The sequence below is a fragment of the Euleptes europaea genome, chromosome 7 (genome assembly GCF_029931775.1).
Source record: "Euleptes europaea isolate rEulEur1 chromosome 7, rEulEur1.hap1, whole genome shotgun sequence".
NCBI classification, from domain to species: domain Eukaryota; kingdom Metazoa; phylum Chordata; class Lepidosauria; order Squamata; family Sphaerodactylidae; genus Euleptes; species Euleptes europaea.
Genome location: NC_079318.1, coordinates 59,409,664 through 59,431,891, shown reverse-complemented (window position 1 = coordinate 59,431,891; position 22,228 = coordinate 59,409,664). Strand labels below are relative to the sequence as shown.

At 44.2% G+C, this 22,228-nt stretch overlaps 1 protein-coding gene across 1 annotated transcript; it reads left to right on the top strand.

Moving 5' to 3' along the window:
* Positions 1-4,738: 4,738 nt before the first annotated feature.
* On the top strand, positions 4,739-16,687 carry TMEM247 (transmembrane protein 247). Its single transcript, XM_056853384.1, has 4 exons — positions 4,739-4,774; positions 10,951-11,181; positions 12,868-13,203; positions 16,484-16,687. Exons 1-4 carry the CDS (start codon positions 4,739-4,741, stop codon positions 16,685-16,687), a joined length of 807 nt encoding a protein of 268 aa, XP_056709362.1.
* The last annotated feature ends 5,541 nt before the right edge of the window (positions 16,688-22,228 follow it).

Below are 22,228 nucleotides of genomic sequence, written 5' to 3'. Positions count from 1 at the left end.
TTCTCCTGCTGCTCTGGTGGTGCTTGTGGCTTTCCATCCTCAGGGCTACTTTTCACTTGCTGCTCAAGGTTTGGGATTTCCTTACACCCACTCTGCTCGCATGGTGACTTCTTTTCATTCATCTCAGGCAAGTATACCTGTATAGCCATCTGGACCTCTATCCTCACCTTCCCTGCTTCAGCAAAGGCCACTGAAGATGTCTCGGCAGTGGCTTCTACCTTGCAATCAGAAGAAGTCTTCTGGCTTGATGCTTGAAGCAGTCCTTGGCGCTGGTGTGTCTGCTTCATTTTCTCTTCATGCTGCCGCTGTTTTTCCTTGTCCTCATACATTTTCCGCTCGTGCTGCCTCTGCTTCTCATTCTCCTCAGAGATTTGCTTCAGCTTGGCCAGTTCAAACTCCATGCGCATCTTCTCCAATTCAATCTCCGTTATTGGGTCCAGTCTGCTACCCAGTTGCTCTTCTTCACCTCTAGATACTGTTCTAGATGGAATCTGCTGCCGCATCAGCTCCATCTTTTCCTCATGTTGACGTTGCTTTTCATTTTCCTGATGTTGGCGTTTCAGCACAGTCAGCTCAAAGTCTATCCGCAGCTTCTCAAGTTCACTATTGACTCCAGGAGTCTGCTGGATGTCCATCTGCTCCTTTTCTTTAGCATCTTCATTCTTCTCTTCTTTGGGAACCACTTCTGGTTGCAAAGGGCTGTTTATGACTTCCATGTGCCGTCTGGTTTCTAATGGTGTCCGCTGGTCTCCATTAGCCAGAGCATCGGGTGCATCATTGGGGACAGCTGCAGACGCTGGAGCATCAATAGGGGCATCCTGAAGCACATTGGGAAAAATGCATGAAAATTGTATTTCTGAGAGGGAACAATCACCAAAGTAACAATTTTAATATACCGAGTCAATATGGTTGCATTATGCAAAATAAATTGTCCAACTATAAACAATAGTACCTAATAGCTTTACTAACAGCCCATTCCTGAGCTGATGGCGTAGGGGAACAGCAGGGAAGAGGTGCAGTAGCGCCTCTTCCTAAGCCGTTTCGCCTATGCCATTGAAGGAAAATAAGCCGTCACAGCTTTTTTCCTGTCAAGTGGGGCTTTTTGCCCCATAGGGAACAGCAAGGCTGCGCTTGCTAAAGGTGCAGCACCGCTGTTCCCTGCGCCGGCATACCGGGCTGAAATGGGTTAGGGAGCTGCCTAACCGGCTGCTCCTCCCCCCGTCCCACCCCGTCCCACCCCTCTGTGCCGGTGTGGCCTCTCTACGCCGTTGCTGGCCCCATGGAGAGGCCCCGCCGGCGGAGGAGCAAGGCGCAGTCCCATGGGGCTAGGCTACTGGCGGGACTGGCCTTGCCACCAGCGTAAGTACGTGTAATCACGTGATTACCCACACTTACGCTGGCGGCGGGGTCACGCCGCTGCCTATTTAGTTTCATCCACATTCTCAGGAATGGGCTGTTAATGTAGATAAGAAAAAGAGAATGAGAAAAAGGCAGCCAGGAAGGAGAGTAAGACTGTGATCAGGATCAAAGGTTTGAAATCTTGATGTGTGCCTAGAAAAGAACAGGTGACAATTAAAGCACAATCCTATGCAGAACTGATAGACTGGAATAACTGCATAGGATTGCTTTGTTAATCTAGAAGGGATGGAGGGATGCATTGGAGGACATGAAACTTTAGACAAATATACAGATTTTCAGCATGGCAAGACTGTGGCTTTCATATGGCTGGACCCCATGGCCTATTGAAAAGAACCACATGGGTCTAGCAAACAATGTAATTCCTTCTCAAGCCAACAACAATGGCCTATTCATTTGTCAACCATCATCAATTTGCATAGTAGTCTTAGGCACACCTACAATCTTCAGCCAACATTGATAACGTGGACATCATTGCTCTACCTTACAGGATTGTTGCAAAAATTAAAAACCTAAGAACATTCTAGCAAAAATCCTGTAAGGTAGAGCAGTGTTATGCAACAGCATCTGCCTACCCATACTTCCCAGCAGTTAATATAAAGAGGCATACTACTTCTGTTACTGGAGGGAGTAGTTATCCATCATGGCTAGTAGCCACTGATCACTCCATCCTCCGGAACTTGTTCACTCCATTTTTAAAGCCTTCCAAATTGGCGGCCATCAGCATATCATGTGGCAGCAATTATTAATTATGATGGCAGCTGCCCTGAGCTCGGCTTGGCTGGAGAAGGGTGGGGTATAAATAAAGGTTCTTCATCATCACCATCATCAGTCGCTCTCTTCTGTACCTTTTCAAGCTCTACAATATCCTTTTTTCAGATGCAGTGACCAGAACTGTGCGCAATATTCCGAGTGTGGTCTCATGACAGATTTCTATAAGGGCAGTATGATGGAGGCAGATTTATTCTCTATTCCTTTTCTAATTACAGCCAGCACAAAATCTACCATTTTCACAGCATCTGCATACATGGTCAACATTTTCATCGAGCTCTTTGCAACCTGTTGTTGTCTTAACCATCCTAAATAATTTGGTGCCATCCACAAACTTGGCCACCTCACTACTCACCTCTAACTCCAGGTCATTTTTGAACAAGTTGAAAAACACCGGTCCCACTATAGATGCCTGAGGGACCCTGCTGCTCATATCACTCCACTGTGAGAACTGACCATTTATTCTTACTCTCTGCTTCCTGTTTTTTTTTAGCCACTTTCCAATCCATAAGAGGACTGGTCCTCCTATCCCTTTACTCTCAACTTTTTTTAGGAGTATTTGGTGAGGGACTTTGTCAAAATAATTTTGGAAACCCAAATAAACAATGTCTTCTGGCTCATTCTTGTCAATATGTTTATCGACTCTTTCAAAGTACTCTAAAATGCTAGTGAGACAAAACTTACTTTTGGAGAAGCCATGTTGGTTTTTATTCAGCAGGGCATGCTCTTCTATATGCTTGACAATTTTTTCTTTAACAGTGCTTTCCATCAATTTACCCAGGAACAGATGTTAAGCTAACCGGCCTGTAATTTCCTGGATCTCCCCTGGATCCTTGTTTACAAATGGTTGTTACATTGACCACTATCCAGTTCTCTGGTACGGAGGCTGAGCTTAAGACATGTTAGAAGACCAGCAGTTTCACATTTGAGTTCTTTAAAAATTCTAGGATAGATACCATCTGGTCCCAGTGATTTGTTAGTTTGCAGTTTATCTATAAGTTCTAGAACTTCCTCCCGCATCAGGAATATTTCTCCAGTTCCATATCCTCCCCTCCTGAAAACATCCTTCAAGAACAAGTGTCTGCCTTATCTTCAGCAGCGAAGACAGATGAGAAGAATTGATTTCACTTATCAGCAGTCGTTTTATCCTCCTTTGGTACTCCTTTAATTTCATTGTCGTCCAGTGGTCCAACTGCTTCCCTAGCCAGTTTCCTGTTCCTGAAGTATTTAAAGAATTCTTTATGGTTGGGCTTGATGCATTTAGCAATATGTTCCTCAAAATCCTTCCTTTTGCATCTCTGATAGTCTTCTTGCAGTTCCTTTGTGCACGTTTGTGTTCATTTTGTTTGCCTCGTCTGAGTAAGTCTTCCAGTTTCTGAAAGAAGCCTTTTTCACTCTAATAGCTTCCTTCAACGATGGTGATGGCCTCTTTAACTTTGTACTACCTTTCCTGACCTGAAGTATACATTCTAACTCTACATCTAGTATTGAGGTTTTGAGTAACCCCCAAGCTTTTTCAAGAGATTTGACCCTCTTGACTGTTCTTTTCAACTTCCTTTTTACCAGGTTTCTCATTTCAGAGAAGCTTCCTCTTCTTATTTGACTTCAGAAGTTCAGATGTTTGGCGGTATATTTAATAGCATATTTTTGGATCCAATGGAAACTTAACTTTCAATTTTTTTGCATTTCATCATATATCATTGCCCAATATTTTCATGCCTTCTTACAAGTTCACCACATATGATAAAATGCTGCTTCTGTACGTTGGCATTCAAAAATTCCCCCTTACAAACCTTTGTTAGTTTTTACTATATTTTTAGGAGTAATGTACCATCTAAAAACATTTTATACCGGTTCTCTCTCAGTGTTTGGCATTCCGTGAACTTAATTTCTTTAGACCATAAATTCTCCCACTGTCTCATATTTATATTTCCTCCAAAATTCTTGATCCATTTTATCATGCAGTCTTTAACCTGATCTGTTTCAGTTTCATATTGTAATCAGTTTATCTCCAGTAATTAATTGTTCATAAGACGTCTTCTCTCTTAAACAGCCTCCTTCTGTTATCTATTCTTTAATAATTGAAGCCATTTGATGATACAGTAGCCATTGAATATCTTTTCCTTCATCTTTGACTGTTTGCCATGTTTGTATTTTCTTTTGTTTATCCATCATATTTTAAAAAGTGATATAATCCGTTTTCATTTGTGTAATATTATCACAATATGCATCTACTGGCGATGTCATTGTTGAGGTTGGAGGATTTATCCTGCTTCTGCATTGGTACCATATTCTAAGCAATCCGTCTCTCAAAATATGTCTTCCATCTTGTGTTTGGATTGTTTTTAGTGATTTCTTAATCCACAGATAATTATGTATTCCTTCTTTAATATCTATTATTTCCAGTTTTACCGTTCTCTGTTTTGGATCAATAATCCAATTTGTTATCCAGACTAGTGCTGCCGCTTGATATAATTTGTGTCCAGGAGCAGCCTCGAATGTGACGATGGAAGTTGCTGGGTCTGAGTCCTCCCCGGCCTCCAGCTTCACCATGGCGCCAGACAGCATGGCCCATGCCCTTATCCTGGTGCCCAGAGCATTGACTAGGTGCTGGGCAGACAGAATAGCAGGTGGCCCAGAAGCGGCAACAAATACACCCTCTTGAGGCAGCCAGGCCCCAAAAACCTGTGGGCCCGCCAATCAGGTGATTGGCGGGCAGGGCGTAGAGCCGGGGATGGGAGCCAGGTGGGAGCCACCTTCTCCACAGCAGCACCCAACCCCTCAGGGGCAGAGAAGCCACCAGACCCACTTATCTGCATGCCCAGAGTCACCCCAGCAGCAGCACATGACCTCTCACCCTGCAGCCGCTCCTACTCCTGACCTTGACGAGCAGGGGGGGCCATAGACCCTGCCTCCCCTGAGCTGGCAGCCCATCCAGATTGCCAAGCAGGGAGATGGAACAGAAGACCACCTGTACCTGGGAGGTAAGATCCCAGGTGGCAGGGGAGCCAGAGGACTGGCAGGGCTTAGGGTGATTACTTGGGAGTAGTCCTAGGACTCAAGGATGAGCACAACCCCTCCTCTGAGGGAAATGGGAAACCAAAGGTGATGGGGAACAGGGACATGACAAAGTATGGTGGGAGTGTTTTGAACACATTTACTGCCCTGAAAACAGGTGTGTGTGGCGGGGTGGGGGGCATAGATCCATTGCTGCTGTGAAAGTCTTTCCACGGAGGAGGAGAAGAGGAACCCCGAGGGTGGTGCCCAAACGTACAATTTGATATTGAGTACAACTAGTTTCACCAGTTAGAACCCAGCTATATCTGCTTGAAGGCTTCCTGATTTTGCCCAACAAGGTGCATCAAATGGACTGGCTTGTGTGTGCGTGCAATTCCACAAAATCAGTATTTCTTAAGAAAATAATCATCACAATAAAACTTCAAGCACACAATTCTGGAAGGAGACAGCAGATATGTAAGGAAGCACACAGGGAATGAGCCAAAGACCTTTGTGGTGGAACAGTGGGCAATTGCTTCCTCCTTCACTACACACAACATTATGACACAGCCGCTCCACATGTACAGAGGCCCTATCTGCATGATTCTTCCTACTCAAGAAAGGGGAAAGATTATGTTGTTTGGTCTTCATTGAGTTCGGGTTTCTGAATGGAACACCTGTATCATACATTATATTATGAGGGGAATGGAGGAACAAGCTCTTCAGGTCAATATCTGATCCAGACTGTAGTCTTTTTGGTCTTCAAGGCCTAGGAAGAGTCTTAATACTTTGGACATGACCAACAGTCACCCTGATGGAATGTTAGGGGCAAAGGGAAGTTAATTGGGTGCTGAATTAATGGCCATTTTTTATGTCTGGGGACATTACCAGCATCTGCAAATACCAAAAGGAGATGAGTGGGTAAACATTCCCATTTGCTACCAGCAATAGAAGACGTCTACTAAGTTCTTACCACTAAGTTCTTGGAACTTTGGTGCCAAACCAGAGAGACAAGCTTGACAAGTCAGTGGCACTATTTGTCAGCCCAGCCCCCTTCTCCCTTGCTCAGACACTGGTGCTTCAGTTTGCCAATCCAGACCATTCAAATCCAAATTCTAGGCCAACTGTCTTGATGATGTCATGAGATTCCACACTCAGCAGCTTCACACTGTTCCAGTTCTTCTGACCAGAAACACATTCTGTTGCTAAGGTTTCAGCCTCCTCTGCTCTCTAATGATTCTTTAGTTGGGCTTGGCAGGCTATGCTGTCTTTACTGAAGATTTGTTGGAAAGCAAGGTGAAATTTTCAGTGGTGGTGACAACATCAAACTTGACCCATGCTGAGTCAGAACACTGTCCCACCTTTTCAAGTTCTATGGTTGCCAACTTTTTACAGCCCCTTGTTTCTACATCTTTAATAGTTTCTTGAGCTGAAGACATTCAGGAATGATAATGCTTATCTCTATATTTTGAAAAACTTCAATGGCTAAGTGCAGATCAAACTGCAGTCAAAGGAACACGAGACAGCTGAGCTAGTGAAGTGCCTGTGATTATTATTATTATTATTTGAATGTATGCTTTTGTGTTCAGTTTGCATAATTGCTCTTATGGAAAAGCTAGGCCTAAAGTATAGGAGCTGGTTTGGAATACTGTGTATTCATACGCGCACACATGGAAGCTTTGGGAAGTTGGCATCCGGGAGCCATTAACCAACAAATCATGGGCTCTGTGTCTGGCACTGCCTCGCAGCAGCAGAGAGCTCTGGGTTACGTTCATCTTCAGGAATGTGGTCTCTGCTTACCAAGCTCACAAGATCAGGCACTGACTAAGTGACGCCTTCAGCCAATATCTATAGGTTGTGCTGGCTGGAGTGGGGTGGACACTTAATGTGCATTGGTGCTTTTGTGTATCAATCTGCTTGTCAGCAGACATGGGCTTGCCCCATACGAAGGCATAAATGATACTGACTTTCCTTTGTCTCTCTGGTGAGTACCCTGCATCTTAATTGTGGGCTATTTCACCCCAGCTCTGTTGTTTAGCTAAATAAAGAACTGATTGTAACCTCCTTCTAATTGTCTTTATTGGACTCTGTGAGACAATTAGGCATTTCACTAGTCAGAATCTGTCTTCAGAAGTGGATAGGCAGAGGCCTCTGTGAATCTCAAGGGCAGGGCATGATGGCACAGCCTTTCCCTGTGGTTTGTGCCTGCTTTAGGCAATCAAAAGGTTACAGACTTTGAGCGTGGAGATTTCATTCATAGGCTCCTAGCAACTGAGGAAGAGTTCCACCCCAGTCATCACGACACAGCTATCATGTTTGGTAGGTTGAAATAAAAATGGCCACTATTCTGTGATTCAGAAATTAGTTTCGGAATCAAAATGACCTGGATCCAACAGAGTGTTTCAGCAGATGGAAGGATTTCTGTCCATGGATCACAACTTGCTTCCCTCTCCTGCTGCAGCCCCAAAACACCCCTGAAATGCTGTTTCAGGGAAACAGAAGAGCTCTAGGAACAACCTTGGGGGGCATTTTAGATTGCCATGGGATGATGGAAACAAGGAGGTTGTACCCTACAAGCAGAAATCCTTCCATCCATGGAAACACTCTTCAATGGACTCTGCTTAGGACTGCACTGTAAATATCCAAAATGGATTTGGTGATGGTATTGTAGTGGCAGTGAAGCCTATGATTGGTTGAACTGTCTGTCATCCTCCAAAATTTTAAAGATGAAAATAACATGCACATGACCCAGCTATTTTCTGGTACCTGTGCCCGCTGAAACATGGAAGAGCAAGATTTGATATAGAAGAGCAAGATTCAAGTCCAGTAACACCTTAAATACCAACAAGATTTCTAGGGTATACGCTTTTGAGAGTCAACGCACCCTTTGTCAGATACCATCTGATGAAGGGAGCTTTGACTTCCGAAAGCTTGTACCTTGGAAATCTTGTTGGTCTAAGGGGCTACTGTACTCAGTCAGTATTTTATTATTACGATCAATTGACCAGTTCCATATAAAATTTACTGTGCTCAAATAGTGATTTTCTGCTGCAGACCAACGCAGCTATTGACCTGAAATGGATCCTATAGTGTATCTATTTTGCATTTGGTGGAAATTCTGGAGATAACTTTATAAAAAATGGTTAGTGTGCCTATGTGAAACTTCAGGTTTTGGCTTCCTCCCCAAGGGTCATCCTCTGATGACCCTTTCTGAATCACAGAATAGTGGCCATCCAAGGGTCTATGAAAGTTAGATCCCTCTGTGTGCATATATATGTATGTGGATACTTTAGGGCACAAAGATGTGTGGCAACGCCAGTGGTGCTGCTTCCTGTCCATCTCCCCCACAAGAAAATGTATTTTATCCACATTTACTTTAAAAAAACAACAAGATCTAGTGTAAGATTGATAATTTTAAAGGGGTTTTTTTAAGGCAAAGATTTTGGTCAGTTAACCAAGGTACCTGCTTCAAAGGCCAATGTAGGACAGGATGTTTCAAAGTAAATCAGTACAGTGAGTGTATAACAGGTGGGAAACAGCCTGGGATGGGATCTCAGGCTATACACGTTAGAGTGAGAACAGGAACATTACAGGGATACAAGAGTGGATCTATTTTTGTCTATGAAATGTTAGAGGATGTGGTCCTCTGATGTGGTGTGGATAGAGTGACAGGGGGCCTGGTGTGATGATCATCTTGTGAAGTCAATAGAGTGAGAATAGGATGGGAAGACCTGTGTTCAAATCCCCACTCAGCTATGGAGTGACTTTGGGGATCTGTCACCCTCAGCCTAATTTACTTCATAATGTTATTGTGAGAGTAAAATGGAGGGGCAAGGGAAACAATGTGTGCTGCTGTGAACTATGGATTTCGTGGACTGCCAAAAAAACAAATCAGTGGGTTATAGATAAAATCAAGCCTGAACTGACCTGAACTGACCCTAGAAGCTAAAATGACTAAACTGAGGCTATCGTATTTTGGTCACATCATGAGACGACAAGAGTCACTGGAAAAGACAGTCATGCTAGGAAAAGTTGAGGGCAGCAGGAAAAGAGGAAGACCCAACAAGAGATGGATGGACTCAGTAAAGGAAGCCACAGCCCTCAATTTGCAAGATCTGAGCAAGGCTGTCAAAGATAGGACATTTTGGAGGACATTGATTCATAGGGTCGCCATGAGTCAGAAGCGACTTGACGGCACTTAACACACACACACACGCACATGAACTACTTGAGGGAAAGGCAATATAAAAATGTCATAAGTAATAATAATGGGTTGGATCCTGCAACTGGGCTCAGCTTGCAAGTATCTTCCTCTGGCAAGTTCTTCCTCCATCTGAAAAGTTTCTTTCTCCATAGAAAGGCTTCACACTTCACTGAGGCAAGTGCTAGGATCTAACAAAATGTCTTTGATAGTAAAAGTACTCCCTGAACATTTAAACTATGGTAGGAATTAGGGTTGCCGGGATAAAATAAAAACGCTGTCCCCTTAGCAGAGACTTAATGCTGTGTTATTTACTTCCATGCCATTTAAAGCTTCAGTTGCTGATTTCTACACATTTAACCTCTGTTAAAGGGACAGGACATTTTTCTCCAGGCTTGTTGGCAAGCCTAGTAGGAACTCATGCCATCAACAGTAAGACCAAGGTGTGTCGCTAGAAAGCATAGATGAAATTATGATTACACTGGTTAGAAAGGCATACTTGATAGGCCAAGCCATTTTACATTTCTAGCCTTTTTTAAAAATTGAAAATTCCCCTTAGATGAAATGTGAGATCAGGCATATTAACAATCTACAAAGGGCTCTTAGCAACATTTACCTCAACTGTTGTGGTAACTGGAAAATTATGATGTCACTGCAGGGTGGAATTTTTTTACATCACCATGGCACTTTAGGAGAGGGAGACCGGTTTGTGTTTGAACAGTGTGAGTTTGCTTCAAAGTGGGACAGCTGGTTTCAACTACTCTACATGGGGCAGATGGGGAAGTAGAGGCTTCTGCCTTGGAAACCAATACTGATGTCCATAATCTTCCTTATGACTAAATCTGCTATGGTAAGAAATTCTAGCACCTTCTTCTGCTTCAGGTTGAGCACAAAATATAGCATTTTGGAGATGCTGAGGAGATCATGAAGCATCTTCATTGTTTGTGGCACTCATATCCATTTCCAAATGAGTGTTGAGCCTGAGGTAAAAAAAATGTTTTTAAAAATCTTAGGGCATGACCACATACTGCCTTATACTGAGACCAAACATTTGTCTATCAAGGTCGGTATCATCTACTCTGACTGGCACTGGCTCTCCGGGGTCTCAGGCAGAGAGGTATTTCACATCCCCTTATCACTTCAGTTGGAAAAGTCTGAGATTGAACTTGGGACTTTCCACATGCAACACAAACACTTCACCACTGAGCCGGAACATGTCTTGTTGATTAACCAAAGCCCAATACTTTTATATCCCATCAATATTAAGCATTCTCATGGGGGGGCTTTTAAGTCTAACTCTTATTTTTCAAGTTTGTTTCCACAACCTTATTGGGTTCTTAATGGTCACCTTTTCATAGATTTTTTATTGTCAACTTCTTTGGGTTGCAATTTGTTCCAAAAAATGTTGAAAATTAGGAAAAGGTATTCATTTGACTTCAAATTATGGCCCTTGGAACCCTCTGTGGCAGCTTTACCATATGCCTGGCTCATGTCTATAAAGATATCTTTTGGTTGTTGCTTCTGTTCTTAAAGACTGGCGTTTTCTTCCTTCTGATCTTTTGCAGGAACCATCCAGAGATCCTCATTCGTCATCTGATTTCTCTAACTTTGACACAGAGTCTGTGCATCACACAGACAAGGAGATTCAAGCAGATCTAGATCACACCAGTAACTTGGGGGAATCCGAATTCTCTTATCAAGGAGGCGGTGCAGAGTTCAAGGAGATGCAGGCTGGGATTGAATTTGCTGTGCAGATCACTCCTCTCAAAGACACCAAAAAGCACAGGGAAAAGACGGTAAGCTGCAATGAAAGCAGCAGCATGCAGAAGACAGAGGTTGCTATTTTTGCTGTGGGAACAGAACATTGAAACATCATGTTTAATGGCGATGTTGGTCTATGGACCCTTTTTCAGGAAAAAAAAATCTACTGTGCTCCATGTAGACAGCATAGTTAGTGAGGGCTCTAAACTGAGTCCACGTAAGCCACAAATAAATCCATAAATCTTTAGGGGGCCACAAGACTCTATTTTGTCTTTCCTGTAAAAGACAAACACCACTACTGCTCTGGAGCTGTTGAGCTAGATGACCTCACCTGCTCTTATGGGGCAGCATTATTTTGTCCTCATAAACCATTTCCTATGCTGCTTCCACTATTCCTAATTTCAGAAAAGAGGGCAAGGTAGCTCTTTGTTCTGGGGCCCAGTTTCTAGGTGGCTAAAAGATGGTGTGATGCTCTCCTGGAAGCTGATTATACACATTTGCCTGCCTCTGCTCCTTATGACCCTGAGCATGCCAAGAGACAGCCACCTGCAGCCAGTGAGTTCAGCCGCTCCATAGGACAGATAATGCTAAAAGTCCAACAGGTCTGAGTCCTTCCTGAGTCCTTCCATGGCTGAAATGAGTAAAATTAATGTGAACTGTGAAAACAAGAAATGTCCATCAAAGACATTATAAGATAGTTATTTGCATCTGTTTACATTGTAATCCCTCCCTTTGGTCCATGTACTTCTGTATGAACCTTTGAAGTTCCCTTGGATCATTATTACGGAGCTTCGGCAGACTGCAACTGAGAACAGGGCCTTTTTAGGGGTGGCAATACCATTGTGGAAAATTCTTTCCAGAAATGTCATCTAGGCATGAACGGTGCTTGGGTTTGAGCACCAGGAGAAGACTATCTTATTCTTCCTAGCTAATGACTTCATGTTGTAGTTGTGCTGCTGGTTATTTCTGTTTTGCTTTTCAGTTGCTTATTACAACTTTCATTGTTGTTATATTGATTTCTTTTATGTTGTTTGCATTGATTGTAAGCCTCCTTGAACACACTATGTGGAAAGGTATGTAGAAATATTTCCAATCAATACATTTTGGGACTACATTTTGGTCTCAGTACGGCTAACAATATGAAAGAAATAAAACTGATAAGGCATGCATTAAAAATATCCTATGGAAAACAGCCAGCAATTATAACCATGGTAAACATTTTAGTAGAACTACTGAGTGCCTCTTGGGGAGGATTCTAAAACCAAGCACCATTTCTGAAAATACCATCCTTACAGTAGATATCACTTAAAATAGAGGTCTGTAGAAGAACAAGAAGAAGAGGAAGAGGAGTAGGAGTTGGTTTTTATATGCCAACTTTCTCTACCACTTATGGAAGAATTAAACCAGCTTACAATCAACTCCCCTCCCCTCCCCACAACAGACACTCTGTGAGGTAGGTGGGGCTGAGAGAGCTCTAAGAGAGCTGTGACTAGCCCAAGATCACCCAGCTGGCTTCATGTGGAGGAGTGGGGAATCAAACCCGGTTCTCCAGATTAGCATCCACAGCTCATGTGGAGGAGCAGGGAATCAAACCCGGTTCTCCAGACTAGAGTCCACCACTCCAAACCACCACTCATCACCACTACACCATGCTACACCTTGTACCACAAGGCTGAATGTGGTGGGATGAAGGGCAATCTCTTCTGATCTTTTCATTTCAGGATCCTGCAAGGGACACCCCAGCTTCTTTGTACATTCCAGATTACGTGATGGAAACCTTAGACAATAAGAATCAAGCAGAGCAGCTGGCAGTCAGCACCCAGAGAGGGACCAGTGGTATGCCACCTGAAGCATACTCCAGGATGGCTGAGATCAGCAGTTTGGAAGGAATGGGTCAACTGACTAGTAGGCAGATCACAGCAGCTGACGTTGACCTGGAAAAGATAAAGTTGGATGGTGCAATGACCAGGATGAGGTACAGGCATGAAGATAATGAAAAGAGACGGCAGCATGAGGAAAAAATGGAACGGATACGTCACCAGGCAGTTTCTCGATCAGTAAGTACAGGTACAACAGTTCAGTACAAACAGAAGTCAAAGTCTGCACTGAACACATGTGGCTGCCTCACACTGAGACAGACCTTTGGCCTATTATGGTCTGTGTTGTCTCCTCTTACTGGTAGAAACTCTCCAGGATTTCAGGCCAAAGTCTTTCACATCACCTTCCCCTACCTGATCCATTTTACTGGAGATGCCAAGGATTGAACCTAGGACCTTCTGTTTGCAAATCAGATGTTCTTCCACTGAGCCATGGCCCTTCCCTTAGCCAGGTTAACCTGCAGCCTCTTTGACACAACAGTCCTAGGAATTGTAGTTTGGTGAGATGCTAAGAATCCTCCATTAGTCATACCTCACAGAACAACAATTTCCAGGAGTAAATGACTGCTAAGCTGTTTAAGCCTGTGAAGCAGCTATGTCTGAAAATACCTATGGGCCATTTGAAGCAGCCTATAGATGGCTGAAAACTAGAAAACTGACAACTTGAAACTGTCAGGGGTAGTTGACACTGGAGAAGGCCAAGGGTTCTCAGTGCCTATGGAGGCTGCCATTTTGTGCTTATTGCTGCTGCTTATTTATTTATTTAAAATATCTATTAGCCACCTTTCTACTCAAGGCAGCTTACAATGTAAATAAACCACTGCAGCCACCTGGTTTTCTAAGATGACTGCTGTGTCAAACAGCACTTCCAAGCAGTGAACCTGCCTTTTCAAAGGAGGTATAACCCTATCCAGGACAGAAGAGATAAATCCCTGGTCTGCCTTTCCACTAACCCAGAGAACCTCTGCCTTGTCAGAATTAAGTTTCAGCTTGTTCACTTCCTCCAGCCCATTACTGACTCCAAGGTAAACATCGCTGACTCCAAGCATCAGTTCAGCTAAAGCACCAGCATAACTCCCACTCTCAAGGAAGCATTTACCATCCCATGCTTACCCAGTCTCCTTCTGGCAGCTTTTATCAGCCAGCAAGGGCAAGGGTTGAAAACACAGGAGGTAGTTCTCACCTGTCCAAGGATCTTGTTCACATCCTTGAGGTCCATGAGTGGGAAAGTATCAATATAAATCAGACAAGCAGATGCCAAAGATGCATCATCTGAACATGCATCCACACTAGTATCTCACCCAGAGTGGATCTGGGCGATTTTGTCTACAAAGTAAGTAGCACATTGATTGCAGCAGGCTGTTGTGTGGTCAGAGTCCAATTCCTTGGGACTATGATGTATAGGGTTGCCAACCTCCAGGTACTACCTGGAGATCTCCTGATATTACAACTGATCTCCAGCCGACAGAGATCAGTTCACCTGGAGAAAATGGCTGCTTTGGCAATTGGACTCTATGGCATTGAAGTCCATCCCCTCCCCAAACCCCACCATTCTCAGGCTCTGCCCCCCAAAAACTCCAGGTATTTCCCAACCTGGAGCTGGGAACCCTAAAAAGTCCCTGAACTACATGAAACAGCTGGACGATTATCTACAGATAAAATGGTGCTTGTGATCATAAACAAAGAACACAGCTGGAGAAAAGAGAATAACTTCTGCTGCTGGCTGTATCAGAACAACCTTGTTATTTGGGGGTGGGGGTGACAAGTCTAACCCTAGAGAAAGAGACTGTCCAGTGCCGGTTCTGATAATTTCATGTCAACCTGCAGTGCTGGACTCAATAGTCTAAAATCAGAAAATGCCACAGTCTGGTAACTGAACCCATCAGGAAAGAAACCCTCTCTTGGTTTTTAGAAGACTTTGCAAACAACAGCATTTGACGATGGTTAGAGGAGATAGTTGACTGTGGATTTTTGATGTTGCCTTTTAACATTGGTACAAGCGGAGGCCCATGAGACTAGAGGGGGAAGAATCCCATCCTTCCAGCCATTTGCATGCTGAGCGCAGATGTGGCTCCCTGCCACACCCCCTGTTGCTGAGTGCAGCCCTTCTCCAGGCCTCCACAGCTTCCTCTAGGCCCACCTGCTGCAGTGGGCGTGTCTGGGAAGTGTTCCAAATCTGGAGCAACTCCCTGAACTCTGCAGCTGCCACAGCTGGGCCTGGAGCAGCTCCCTGGACAAAGCTGCAGCCAGGCTCAGAATTAGAGTTGCCAACCTCCAGGTGGTGGCTGGAGATCTTCTGCTATTGCAACTGAACTCCAGAGATCAGTTCATCTGGAGAAAAGGGCCACTTTGGCAATTGGACTCCATGGTATTGAAGTCTCTCCCCTCCCGAAATCCCACCCTCCTCAGGCTTTGCCCCAAAAAGCTCCCGCCAGTGATGAAGAGGGACCTGGCAACCCTACTGATGGTCCCATAGCCCCTTCCCTTTTCCTGTTTCCTTCTCTTCTTCTCACCAACCTGCCAGCCTACCTTTATCTGCTACCCCACCCCCTGGCAGCCACTCAGTAGGAAAAGCTTGCCCAAGCTGCACAGTGGCTGCCAGTCCAGGCCCATATGGTTGCTGATACTGGGCCCAGTTGCATGCTGGCTGGTGATGGCACCAGGCTGGGCCCAGTTATGCAGTGGCCAGTGTGGGCCAGGCCAAGTTGCATGGTGGCTGGTGTTGTCCCCCTGCAGGCTCAGTTGTGCAGTGGTTGCCGGGCTGGAACCAGTTGTATGGTAGCCACCACTGCCAGCCCGGGTTGTAGGGTTGCCAACCTCCAGGTATTAGCAGGAGATCTGCTATTACAACTGATCTCCAGCCGATAGAGATCAGTTCACCTGAAGAAAATGGCTGCTTTGGCAATTGAACTCTATGGCATTGAAGCCCCTCCCTCCCCAAACCCCTCCCTCCTCAGGCTCCACCCCAAAAACCACCTGCCGGTGGCAAAGAGGGCCCTGGCAACCGTATCGGGTTGAGTGGTGTTGGTGGGTCTTTGGTGTTTGCTGCCAGCCCTGTCCCCAGTGACTCCCCCTCCATCAGGAGACATGAGCTTTTCCAGGATTGTTTGGCTTCTAAATGCCCCTCTGTTCCTCCCTATGGCTTTACTTTACAGAAACCAAGGCTTGGAAGACTCAGCAATATCTCTGTAATTGCCTAGCAACTCCAGATTGGAAACTAAGAGCTCAGAGGGCATTCTTTTGTTAAAATCTAAATACCCTTAGTACTATGATGGAAGAAAGGGGGGTTACAAAAATCATAAATAACCTTAACACATCCCAAAGCCACATAATTTGAAGCATCCTTCATAGAAATGAATGAAAATTGAGTCCATTTAGCTTCATCTGGCTCAAACAGAGCGACTGCATTTCTGAACAAACACATCATTTCCTTTCCTTCCCCCACCCCTTTCCCCTGCAGATTGGACAAGAGCTCCATGAACTACTCCAGCCCCAGAACCAGTATGCCCTACTTTTTTTTTGCTTCATTTTTATCCATGTCATTTATACAGCCCGGGAGCTGGCTTTCTATTTTATTACAAAGCACCACATATTCTGCTTTGTCATTGTGCTGTATTTCATTTTCAAGAAGACTGTCCTGGGTTACAGAAATAAGAAGAAATAGCCAGGCAACAACAACAGACTCTAGACGGCAGTGAAAAAAAAGCCAACAGAAACAGCTTCCTGAATTCTTCTGTTTCCCAGATCTGTCTCTTTTTCTTCCCTCCTCTTAACTATTTCCCTGTTACAATGTGTGAGATGAACACACAAGTTCTGACGTGGCTGTCTATGGCCTGACTGTTCCTTCTTTTGAATGCTGCCGTTCAATGTTGTTTGTCATTATTCTGTTGCAAGCGCCTCTGCTACAGCTGACCACATAAGCCCGTCACATTAATAAAATGACTAGGAGAATTTTAAAAATCTGATTATGTTTTTCATTTATTAACCTTCGAACCTGCCTTCAGGTCTGGACAGAGGAGGGTCTACCCAGCATCTCTCCCTGAGCTCCTTTAGGTGAAGATGCCAGGGACTGAGCCAGGGGCCGTCTGAATGCAAGCAGGTGCTCCACCACTAGGGTTAGGATTGCCAGGTGGCTTGGTATGGTGGGCAATTGCCCGCCAATCCATCAACCGGCTCACAGCAAGGTTCGAGCACAGCTGCAAGCAATGCGATCCCCGCCACTTCCAGTTTATTTCCGGAAGCACCACAGCACGGCAGGACGACTTACCACTCAAATGGAGGTTTGGGGGGTAAATCGGTCCATTGCGCTGCAGTGCTTCCAGAAGTAAACCGGAAGTAACGGGATTGTGTTGCTCACAGCTGCGCATGTGCGATCTCCACCCCCAAAATTTCCCGCTGGAGAAGAGGGGGGAACCTGGCAACCCTAACTAACCCTAACCATGTACTGCACCCCACTCCACAAGGGGAACACTGGAACCACAAAGTTTCCACCGCTGAGAGCATTACCAGCGTGCGGCAATTCAATGCATAATTACATTGATTGCACTCAAGCGAACAGTTCACCGTGAATGTTAACGGGTTACTGTATTTGTTTCTTTGAAATTCTATATACTTACAATGGATAATTTGTGGAATTTGTCATGAAAATAATATGAATGACATTTTATACACTTGGCTATTTTCTATTTGTTAAGTGACTATATGATTTAGGATTTGGCTACATACTGCTAGTTCTGTTTACAGCTATCATACAGCAGACTAACTTTGTTTACTGAACCTCCAGGTGGTGGTTGGAGATCTCCTGGGCTCATAACTGTTCTCCAGGTGGCAGAGATCTGTTCCCCTGGAGAAAACGGCCACTTTGGAAGGTGGACTCTGCGGCATTATACCCCACTGAAGTCCTTCCCCTCCCCAAACCCTTCCCTCTTCAGGCTCCACCCCCAAAATCTACAGGTATTTCCCAACCTGCAACTGGCCACTCTATCCACCACTAAGCCCCAGTTCTCTTAGATTTATATGAAAGTGGGAAGGGAGAGATTGTGGAGAGGCTTGGTAATCCTGTTCATATGTGTGTTTCTAGTAGATGACTTCCTATCTGTGCAACACCTTTGGCTTTTCAGGATGTGAGTGGCCATCGTTAGGGGCGAAAGGGTTTCTTGTCTGCTAGAGGCAGAATGTGTCTGCCATGAGGGGGTCAGGTTGTTTCAGCAGCCATTTTTCCTCTCCTTCACTGCCACACTCTACTTCCTTGAAGCATGCCATCCTTTGGGGCTTCTCCTGAGAGAACCTTTCTATGGCTGGGCTGGAGCAGACAGTACCTTATTCAGGCAGGTTGGAATATGGGTTGTTACTCTGGGTACTCTTTACTTATTTACTTACTTAGTTTATAGTCTGTCTTTCTCACTGAGACTCAAGGCAGATGACAATGAAAAAATGCATTACAACAGTATGATACATACAACTGACAATGCAACAGATCACAAAATGAGAGCACAACACAATGAAAACAGTATAATACCATCATCCCATTTTCACCTGTGATAAAAAATAAATCATTGTAGGGTTTTTTTTTATATTGATGAGAGAAATATGTGTGTACCCAACAGAAAAAACAACAACCAGAAATATATCTCCTGGGCTATGTCATCCATGTGGGGCCCCTCAATTTCACATTCAGTTACTTGCAGCTGAATATAGGAACTGGCTCAATTGGAAAGCATTGTGTGAAAGGCCATGTGGAAATCCTCTCTCCACTGATCTGTTAAATGGCTTACACGCTCAAGCCTTCCTCCACTGATTGCTCGAGCCAACCACTGACTAACATGTATGTGTATATGAAGCCTAATAAAGCAACATTGATCATGAAAGTATCCTTTTACATTAGTAGAAAAGGGCAAGAGTCCAGTAGCACCATAAAGACTAACAAAAATATTTTCTGGTAGGGTATGCGCTTTCGCGAGCCACAGCTCACTTCTTCAGATACCTGAAGTGAGCTGTGGCTCACGAAAGCTCATACCCTACCAGAAAATATTTTTGTTAGTCTTCATGGTGCTACTGGACTCTTGCCCTTTTCTACTACTGCAGACAGACTAACATGGCTACCCACTGTGAATTATCCTTTTACATTGATTTAAGTGTATGAGAAATTAAGAATTCAAGGGGGGGGGGGAAATATGCAGGAAAGAAAGCATTCAGGATATTGAGGTCTAGAGATCTGGTGCATAGATCAGTTTCAGCTGTGGTTTCAGGCCACTAATAATATCTGCTGTAATATCGATTGTTTCTCCAACACAGATCAAAAGAGAAGACTTTAGGGTTGATAGTCCTTTAAGCACTTTCATTTCCCCCCCCTTTGTAATGCATTATTCAAATTGGGGAGGGGAGAGAATCCCCCACAAATCTTCCCCAGGCAGCTGTGTTCCCTTTCAGCAGAATCAGGTAGTAAAAAATTCCCCTGGTTATCACTGGACAAGTTCTGCCTACAAATGTATCAGTAGACAGAAGGATTGCATCTCTGTCAAGAAACTCCACCCCTTAGAAGCCAGAGGCAGCAGCAGCCCTTCAAGGAAGACTGAGAGGGAAGGCAATTGTGCTATGAGGAGCAGAACTGAAGCTGCTCTCCAAGAAGGTAGGACTAAGAGGGGAGTCTCTTTGGGGCTTGTTGTTGCTGCTGCAGCTGCTGGAGAATTTTTCAGCTCGGTGCAGCGGTAAGTTGCATGGCACTTTATTTTGAACAAAGGGTAAAGGAAAAAAGCATTGAGGAGCCAGGGGTGTTTTGGTGATCTGTCAGCCTAGCATCTTGTGAGCTGGTGTGGCACAGTAGATCAGGACTGGAGCGGGAAAGTTCTCAGTTGAAATGTCATTTCTGCTATGAGCTCACTAGGTGGCCTGAGGCAAGCTGTTGTCTTCTTGGCTTCAGTCACCCATCTGTAATGTGGACGTATTAACAGTGACTTACCTTAAAGGGCTGCTCTAAGAACCACTAAAGACTGTGTACGTCAAGAAGTGATAATATACTGTTTGAGTAGGAATACTAAGGATGGGTAAATCTAGGTTGCCAGCTCTGGGCTTAGTGGATCCAGGCAACCTTGTTCTTGGGTCTGCTTGAATTGCTCTGAGTTTCTACTTTTTTATGTGTGCTGTTACAGCCTGGCAGAAAATTGACAGGTGAAACAGAGAGATGGAATTCTGAGTCATGCTTTACCTGGTGAGTTTTTGCCTCTCGCGGGTAGTCATGAGAGGTACAGAGCCTCTGTCGGCAAAACTGGTACATCCACAGAGGGCAGCATCATGTTCTAACTAGGCCCCCTTCTGGCTCTCATGAGTCATTACATGAACTTCATCACTTTTATCACTGAGTTTTATGATGGATATGGGTGGGGGGAATGAGGATTATGTCTTCTGGTCCCACTCCATCCACCACCCATTCAAGGCCCCGTTTGTACACCTAGATGTTCAGAAGCTTCTTCTGCAGAGTACCCATGCATATGGTAGATACTTGCAGCCCCCTGAGCAAACAAGCTCTTGAATCAGAGCTGGGGCCGGTGTTGTGCTCAGTCGTATGTTTAGAACACGTATCTTAAAATACCTATGTGTGTATGTTTAAAAACAGGAGTGTTTGCTGATGGAATGGGTTTGGTCAAATTGCTGTTTTGCATATTTTAATCAATTTAATGACTCGTTATTGACTTGGTATGATAAAATATTTACAGTCAGTTTCTTGTTTTGAAAAATGTCTCAAGTGTCTTGTCAATCAAGTGTTTTGCATAATAGTTTTGCAGTCGTGGCTAAATTATCTGCAGGGGCCCAACTTTCATGAAAACCAGCATGCAATGTGTATTTTACTGATGTTGAACAGAGTCATAAATGAATTGATTTTTTTTGGGATTAACCCATTCATGTCTTTATTCCTGGTATATTAAAAAGCGAGCCAGAGGGGGGTGGCGTTTGGAGGGTCAGATAAGGAAGCCTAAGAGCTTGCTAGTTAAAGATTTTACCCTCCACCCCCCTGGAGAGAGTCTGTTCCTTTAACAGATGGTTAGCATAAAAAAAAAAAATCTGCAGATGTAGCATTTGCCCTCTCTGTACCTTTCTGCTTGGAAAACCTGCATTGTGGCAGAGCCATAGTACTACTAAATGAGAACATGCCCCATTTGAGAAATTACTTTGGGCAGCCTGTGCCTAAAGGGGGGCTGTAGATCTGCAGCAGCCAGAAGCGGTGCAGCCATGCTGCCTCCACAGTGGCTTTCCGGCCGCTGAAAATTAAATAAGTGCAATTAAAAAAATAAATGCAATTTTTAAAAAAAGGTGGCGTAGCCGCAGATCGAGAGAACATTTCTGAGTCCAAAGGGGTTAGGAAGCTGCCTAAAGGCAGATCCACCTCCAGGAACCCCTGCTTCACATGCTCCTAATTCAGTAGGGTTGCCAACCTCTAGGTACTAGCTGGAGATCTCCCGCTATTATAGCGAGAGATCTCCTGCTATTACAACTGATCTCCAGCCGATAGAGATCAGTTCACCTGGAGAAAATGGCCGCTTTGGCAATTGGACTCTATGGCGTTGAAGCCCCTCCCCAAACTCCACCCTCCTCAGACTCCGCCCCCAAAATCTCCAGGTATTTCCCAACCCAGAGTTGGTTGCCCTATAATTCAGTGTTGAGAGATCCAACAAGGAGTTTAGAAAATGTCTCTGGAAAAGTATTTCCCTCAAAGGATGTCTGTATGTTTCTCACTTTCTGCAGAAAAAGATAAACATCAAAACTGTGGGTTTTTAGCAGGGTGGATTTCATTTAAGTCAAATTCTAGTCAGTAAGACTACATTTAAATCATGGTTTTCTACACTCTTTTATGGCCTGCTATTATTATAGATTTTCTCCTCCAGGGAGTGAATATACTATACTAAACCTCAGGCTATACACACAAAGATCCCAAGACTTGTGGAGTATTCCGTTCAAAAGGTTACACTCTCATTTTTACTGCTTGCTCCACCCTCCTTACACTTAGCTCCTATACTTAGCTCCTTGTACAGATCTATTCCATTCCAAAAAAATCTTCTGTTCATTCAACTTCTTCAAACTTAGCACTTCTGTGTTCATAGATTTGCAAAGGAGCAATGGGATTAAGGTCTTTTTCTCAACTCTGTATGTTTATAACATTTTTGCTGAGAAGAAGAGGCATGTTACCTTTCCAGACACAAATTCATAGTTT